The following is a 7,943-nucleotide window of genomic DNA, read 5'->3' on the forward strand; positions in this document are numbered from 1 at the left end:
AACGATAAAGGGATTTGTTAGTTTTTATCTGAGCTTATTCAAGTTTAATACTATAGCTAGACAGCCGTATATTATAATGTATAAAATTAATTATTAAATTTAAGAATTTTTGGTTTTAGAACTCGTGTAGGTAGGTATTAACAAATTTAATTTTTAGGCATAGTTATAGTTAGCCTAATTAGGTATTATTTAGAAATTATATACATTATACGACAATAATTATAATTATTATATTATGTATGTATGTGAAGTGAAAAAAAAAATAATGTGATTACTAAAATTTTAAGTTAAAGATATACAAATTCAGAAACATGATAATATGTTTTTATAGATCTTGTATTGTATAATGTGAAATTAGATTTTTATCATATCTAATCATAATATTATATATAAATAATTTATTACATTACATTGTCTTTTGAATAAGTGATGGTTATGTTATTATTTTGAACAATAGCGAGTATAAATTAAATTTTTTAGTTTTTGTAATTTTATTATAGCATCCTCTGTTTAACCTCAAAAATCATTCATTAATAATAAACTTTATATTTATAATAATTTCTTTGATTTAAAGTTTCCAACTTGTATTACTTCAAAAAATTATAATTGAAATTTAATATTTTTTTATGTATTAAATTCAAATCTATATTATTGTTTCATATTTTAATTATTTTTCCAGCAAGATTTGAATAGCCATTCGTTATATATTGAACACAATATATTCAAATAATTAATACCCTCTATTTAAATTATCAACAAAAAAATTCATTAAAATAATCTCACATACAAATAAACAATAAAATTACAAGGTGGTTTTAGATACCTATCACTCTGACATAGTTAAATATAATATTTACAGATATACACAAGTCTTGTCTTAATTTATTTCGATCAGACCCGTTTTCAGGATTTCTTCAAGGAGAGGGTTATGAAAAAAAAATAATATTATAAAAAAATTATTGTATTTATTATTTTTAGTCTTGTTGGTGAAAGAGATCGACCGAGTATAACTGAAATGGTCATACTATATGACCATTAGCCACACTCGTCAATCAGAAAGGTAGAGCGTGAAAACTGAAAAGCTATAGTATTTTAGTCTATAGAGTATAGATGTATAACAAGCTTTCGTGTCAGGTTCTATAAAAATTTTGAGTGATGACTAAGAAGAATCCAAAACGGTATCGTTGATTTTTGTTTTTGTGGTTAATATTTCGTCAGTCGTAAGTTTATCTACTTGGTGAATTGTGGAATGTCTATTTGTAAACCTAACTGACTAGAATTAAATGATTATTTTGGAGAATATGCAGGATTGTTTTCAGGGTTGTCTCAGTTGTATTACAATTATACTAAAATTAAACTATATTAGTAAATTCTTGAGATAAAAAAACGGCGATGAATATCTATACCTTCTTGAGGAATCGCCTAATATGTACAACCTATGTAGTATTCATGACGATCTTCGTAGCATCGTCACTGGGATCGTATTCTGTGATCGTGTCATCATTCCACACAAACCTAGAACATGGTCAGTTACATTATATATTTTGTTTAACTAGTAAGTAATATAACTTGTATATTGCAATCGCGATTTAAGGTATAAATGTACAATATACACCTCGAAATATGTAGTATATATTAGATAATATATTATGCAGTATATCTTGGAGGACTCGGGTCTCAAGTGATGATTAATGAATAATCTTGATTAAAATAAAATAGTAAATAATAATAATGCGGGTAAACTTGATACTTTTTATATGCGCACCGCAGCGGCGCAAAAGATTCCACTTCCATGGAGGCATGGTATCGATATCGTCCATAGCGGCATACAATTTATTATACAAACTATATGGAATATAATATGTATAATAATAAAATCTCATGCGGATCAGCGGCGGCAGCAAGACGCCGAGACCACACACGTGGTCACCTCTCTACCCGTCCCACCCACACCACCACCGCACCACTACGCCTGTTAACCACTTGACAGTTGCCACTTGCCAGTTGCTAGTAGTTGCCGGCCCGCCATTATCGTCTACTCTTTGATATTTATTCTCTCTTGGCGCGCACCCCGAACATTGTTATATTTTGTAATATTATTTCACGCGTTCGTCGCCCACCGTCCGTTGGACAGTCAGTCGCAACAACTGCCGGGAGAGTTGTCATCCCGTCTTATGCAGATCACAGTTATCGAATAAAAAAATGATGACCGCGCTCATAATGGAATTCTCCGCGCGTCATTATTACCGTCGTTTAAATACGGTAAAATTTTGACGGCGCGCGTCGTCCGTAATTGTTTTTATCGTCTAGAAAAATTGGACATCATATTGAAGCGGCAGAAAACGCGTTTCGTATGAACTACGCGCTTAACCGTGATCTGATCTCATTTCAAATGCACGCATTCCGCTCTCACGTGTCATTATCGTACCCGGACGACAATTACGTTGAAACGCTATGAAACGCGACCGTGTGCGGAGTGCTACCGCCGCCACCGTGTTGCTCCATCTGTTGCTACTGTTCAGAACGCCACAGGTGCTGGGCTTGTCGAAATCAAAAAACAAGCTGCAGTATTGCGAGAGACCGCATTCACGATGCGTGGACATGAATCATTCGATATCATGTTTGGGGGTGAGATTGCCCTACACGTCTACCTCAATAGATCTCGTTCCGGACGCCGAAACACTGGAAGAAGCTCAGGTGCATATAAATAGCTTATAAAATCATATCATCATAATACGAGATATCTGTAGTGCGTGGTCAACCATTTGAGGGAGTGGAATTAGTCAAATTGCGATTGATTTTGTTAAATAATGTTTACCATTGATATAAAAATTCATTGTTTAGTCATACCTATATGGCAGAAATGAACAACTGACAGCCCATGAGCCTGATATGGCTCATGTACCTTTAGTACCTTTATTGTCTAGCTCATGCTACATTTTTAAATTATTTTTTAAATTTTAGCCTTATGTGTATTTTATTATATTATGTAATTTAACATTAAAATATGATGTGAATATTAGTAATTAAATATAAAAAGTAAATTTTAATTGTAAATTTTAAATTTTATTGATTTTTATTTTTGCTTTTTACACTTTCTGGTCCAAGTTCCACTAGATTTTAAAGTTCTAAAAATTAGCTCTTTAGTAACTTAGAGTTGATAATCCCTGTTGTATGGTATTCATGATTACAATTATTCGGTATATGATAGAAAAATTCCAGATAGCTACTGAAAAATTATAATTTTTGACCACACACTACATTTGTTTGTTCCATTATTTTTTTAGCACCACTATTTAACTATTATTTATAGGAACGACTGCATTATTGGCAAGGACTCAAAAAAGTTCCAAAATGTTGGGCGGCTATCCAACCACTGTTATGTGCACTATATATGCCTAATTGTGAAAATAATAGCTTGCATTTACCTCCACAGGTAAAATATAATATGAATTAATTACTACCTGTTAATGTTAAAATATTTGTGTCAACAATACACATTTGATGTTAATACATATTGTTTACAGTTATAATATGTCTATTTTACACTTCATATGATTAATTGCCAATATTATTAAATATAGGAAATGTGTAAACTTATTGAAAATCATTGTCATATTCTCAAAATTGAAAATTCATGGCCAGCAGAATTTAATTGTGAAAATGACACCCTCTACCCAGCAAAATTATGCAAGGTAAAAAATAAAATTTGACTACATTTTTCTATATGTAAATAAAATATATAGAGTAGCAAAATAATTTCATTACTTAAATGAGTACTAAAGGAATTTCTAGGAATGCAATAAATTAAAATATGATTTATTAAATTGTAGGTTGGTTATTTCTAAACTGTATGGATTATTCTTATTAATTTTTAATTACTGCTTTGAAAATATTTTTGAAATTAAATTGAAATTTTTAGAATGATTTACGAGAGTTAAAGTTCAACTCAACAGCTGGTCGTTGTGAATCTCCACTTGTACAAACTTATAGATCTGAAGCATATCATTATCCTAATTTTGAAGGTTGTGATCTTCAATGTTATGACCCTTTGTTTTCCATGGATGAACACCGACAAATACATAATCTTATAGCGTGGACTGCTACAATAGCTGGACTTTGCAATATATTTGCTATTGTAAGTAATTAGTTCTTTAAGATTTTATAGTTTAATTAGCAATTTTATTTTATTTTTAGCTTACATTCATGATCGAATGGCAATCATTAAATCGATATCCTAACATTGTAATACTCTACATAAATGTATGTTTTTTATTCATATGTTTTGGTTGGTTATCACAATTTTGGTCTGGCACAAGAGATGATATTGTCTGTAGAAAAAATGGTGCTAGAAAAACATCCGAACCCAGGTAGACTATTAAACTTTAAACTTGCCATTCATATCTAATATTTTAAAATATTTATATTTTTATTTTAATAGTGATGAAGATCTTTCGTGTGTTATAAATTTCGTTTTTTCATACTATTTCTTAATTGCTGCATTTATTTGGTTTGTTATTTTTACATATTCCCTTCACACAACATTTCAATCTTTTGGTAAGTTTAAATACATATATATGTTTATATATTAATATTTTGTTTTATAGCATATTTATTTTTCATTTTAAGGAAAAATCCAAGAAAAAGTTGATAAAAAAGGTGGTTATTTTCACTTATTAGCATGGTCTATACCATTAGTATTTTGTGTTGTTGTAATGGTGCTTGGAGAGATTGATGGTGATAGTGTAACCGGCACATGTTTTGTCGGTGTCAATAATAAAATATATAGTATTATATTTGTAGTAATACCAGTTTTAATATCTGTTTTAATTGGATTATTTTATTTGGTCCGAGTATTATTTGGACTCTTGGCTTTAAAAAAAGAAAGCACTCAAGTAATTTCAAAACAAGCCAAGTCTAAGATTCATTCAGCAGCCATTAAAGTGATTATGTTCATGATATTGATTGTTATATTTGTTTCATCAATGTTTATGTGTTATATTTACGAATACAATAATGATCATTTATGGAAAGATAGTCTAAGAAAATATATTGTGTAAGTATCATCATGGTGAAGTGTTTGACTAATTTATATTATAGACTTTACATATAATTGTTATATTGCTCAGTATGTTTATAGTATCCACAATTTTTCAGGTGCAAACTTGGTATTATACCTGATACAGATGTGGGAAATTGTCGTATTGAATTTAAACCAAGTGTATCCAGAAAACAACTTTATATATTAGTATTATTCGGAAATGCAGTATTAATGTCATTTTGGGTGTGGACTAATCAAATTGGCAATGCTTGGTGCGAGTGTTTAATTCGTTGGTGTGTAATTGTATTGTTATTAATTATTCAATTTTAATTAATTTGATTTTTAGGTTAAAGAAATTGCGAGGTCATGAACAGAGAAACCAAGACTCTTCTAAGTATAATAAACATAAGTTGATTGCTAGTGCTTTTGCTAAAAGACATCAACTTAATAGTAACGATTTTACTGTTACGTTTTCAAAAGAAGATCCGTTTGGTAAATTATTCATAAATGGTTTAAACAATTTCAATTTAATCTTGAAAAATAAATTACGATTTTAAAATATTTTTATAATTTAATCAAAATTCAAATTAATATCTACTATTATCTTGTATTTGTTATTTGAATATAAAAATAAATAAAATCTTATTTTATTTATACTTAATAATAAATAAATAAGTTTTGGGGTATACATATGTTTAAACTATTTATTTTTGTATGTAGCTAAGTTAAGCTATCTTGATTAGTAAAATAAATGAACTTGTTGAGATAATTAGAACCTAATGAGCAAAATATTTTAAACCAGTATACTATAAATTGATTAATTGTTAGTTTAAAATACTTAAAATGTACCATGAAACATAAAAATAGGATTTATACAACCATTTATGGAGAGAAATTTCCTTTGTATGAAAAAACTTCAGAATTTTATAGTACCTTATTTATAAAGATTGTTGTGTAATATTATACATGTATACATAAAAATATTGATACTAATATATTTAATGATATTTATAGTTTAAAATTTTTGTATTTTCAGGTTTAGTATTTGGTTTAAACAGTAATTTAACAGATAACATAAGTTCTACTTGGGCTGCTGCATTGCCCAAATTTATACGAAGACGTGGAGCATTAACTGGTGAAGAACAACTATCAATATCATCTTCATATATGCAGTCAGATTCGGAGATTAGTTACAGTATGTGTAGAGTTTCTGTGGAATCTCGTAGTCATTCGTTGGATTCTACTATATCAGTAAAAGCATTTGAAATGACTCGTAAAGTACGTCGATTTTCCAAACATGTTAAAAAAAAACATAAAAGAAATAATAAATTACTATGCAAGCTACCATCATCTCAGAAGGGAAGTGTCACTTCTCAAGATATAAATCGACAAGTAAGATATAAGTATATAAAACATTTTATTTTTGTATTTCCAGATTATTGCTCCGATCATTACAATATCAAAATTTACTATTATTACTTGCTATTATGTATTATTGATGTATTCTATACTGTTTTTACTACTATTTTCATACAGTTTTCATAATCACTGTCTATTATTAAATCACTACTAAATTTAAAATTATTTTATATTTTATTTTACTTAATTGCTTACTTTTTTTTGTGATTACCCAAAAATAGTTTTTTTTTAAATAAAATGTAATCACCTGTTCCTGTTGGCTTTTTCAGTTAACTTTGACATTTCCCGAATTTCAAAATGGGTTTTCACAGCCTGATGTTGAGTCACAACCAACTGCTGTTCCTAATTTAGAAAGGAGAGCGGCTTCAGCTGGTATTGATGATAGTCTTAAAGAGCAGATGAAAACATTGAAGACCCTTTCAATATCATCCTTAAGTATGGTTAACACAAAACTGTTACAGATGAGTTTTAAAGGTTTAACTAGTAGTAATCAATCAGAGCAGTTCATATTAGAGGATTTCAAAAAATACGACAGAAAAGGGATGTATACATCAGTTGCTATCATTGACACAGATACAAGCACTGATATGGACGAAGAAAAAAAATCTTCCAATAACTCTGATACAGATTAAAATTGCAAATATTATTTTTTTATTTAAGTTAGGAATAACAAAAGTTCCTAAAATTTTGGGAGATTTGCTCAACGTTCAAAACCAAATGCTTTTACAATTATATTTCAATTAAGTTACACTTTTGGTTATAAAAAGATAAATTTTGTTCAAAAATATTACTATTATTGTGGTCTCCTAAACCTATGTGATTAAATGATTGACTTATATTTTTACATATTTATATTTTTTATTTTGTAGATTACAAAATTTAGAAAAAATGTATTAAAATCTATTTTAAGTGTACTGCGATAGCAATACTGAAATAAATATTTTTAATTTTATTATATGATTTTCTTTTTTATTGATTATAATTTTAATTAAAAATTTATATGACTGAATAAAAATTCAAATTTTTATTTAAGAGGATTTTGATTCAACAGTTTATTTGTTTTCTCTTAGACTTTGTTGTTAAACATTGCAAAATTGTGTTGAATCGGATAAATTTTGTACTGAGTGATTTTTTAATAATTAAACAATAATTACCATTAAAAAATCTATTATGTTTTTAAAAATATTTTTTTTAAGTATTTTACCTTTGAACAACAACATACATTTTTTATTTCATATTCTGTAACAGAATATTTTTATTGGAGTATTTCGATTCATACAAATCGAAATTTAGATCAGTAGTTTATGAGTAGTAAAATAACATTTAGCAAAGTATCTTGTACCTTTTAATTCCGCTCACTGCTAACTTTGAATACTTATAACTACTTGTCCAAATTTTTTTTTTAAGTGCCTATCAAAAAAAATATTCTGATACAGAATATGAAATTAATAAAGTATGCTGTTCGAAACAGTAAAAAAATTAA

The 7,943-nt window shown here is 28.1% G+C and overlaps 1 protein-coding gene across 2 annotated transcripts; it reads left to right on the top strand.

The window, feature by feature from the left end:
- The first annotated feature begins 1,995 nt into the window (after positions 1–1,995).
- On the top strand, positions 1,996–7,290 carry LOC112594419 (protein smoothened). Of its 2 annotated transcripts, none has more exons than XM_025339187.1 (11): positions 1,996–2,697; positions 3,314–3,436; positions 3,585–3,695; positions 3,923–4,138; positions 4,198–4,370; positions 4,442–4,557; positions 4,630–5,056; positions 5,158–5,313; positions 5,388–5,533; positions 6,078–6,433; positions 6,730–7,290. In XM_025339187.1, exons 1-11 carry the CDS (start codon positions 2,455–2,457, stop codon positions 7,090–7,092), a joined length of 2,430 nt encoding a protein of 809 aa, XP_025194972.1. In that variant the 5' UTR covers positions 1,996–2,454; the 3' UTR covers positions 7,093–7,290. The 2 variants fall into 2 exon arrangements, with proteins under 2 accessions (XP_025194972.1, XP_025194971.1); XM_025339186.1 differs by having other exon boundaries at positions 5,158–5,334; positions 6,730–7,289.
- Positions 7,291–7,943: the final 653 nt, after the last annotated feature.

The sequence above is a fragment of the Melanaphis sacchari genome, unplaced genomic scaffold (genome assembly GCF_002803265.2).
Source record: "Melanaphis sacchari strain LSU unplaced genomic scaffold, SCAv2.0 Contig22_pilon_pilon, whole genome shotgun sequence".
Taxonomy (NCBI): Eukaryota; Metazoa; Arthropoda; class Insecta; order Hemiptera; family Aphididae; genus Melanaphis; species Melanaphis sacchari.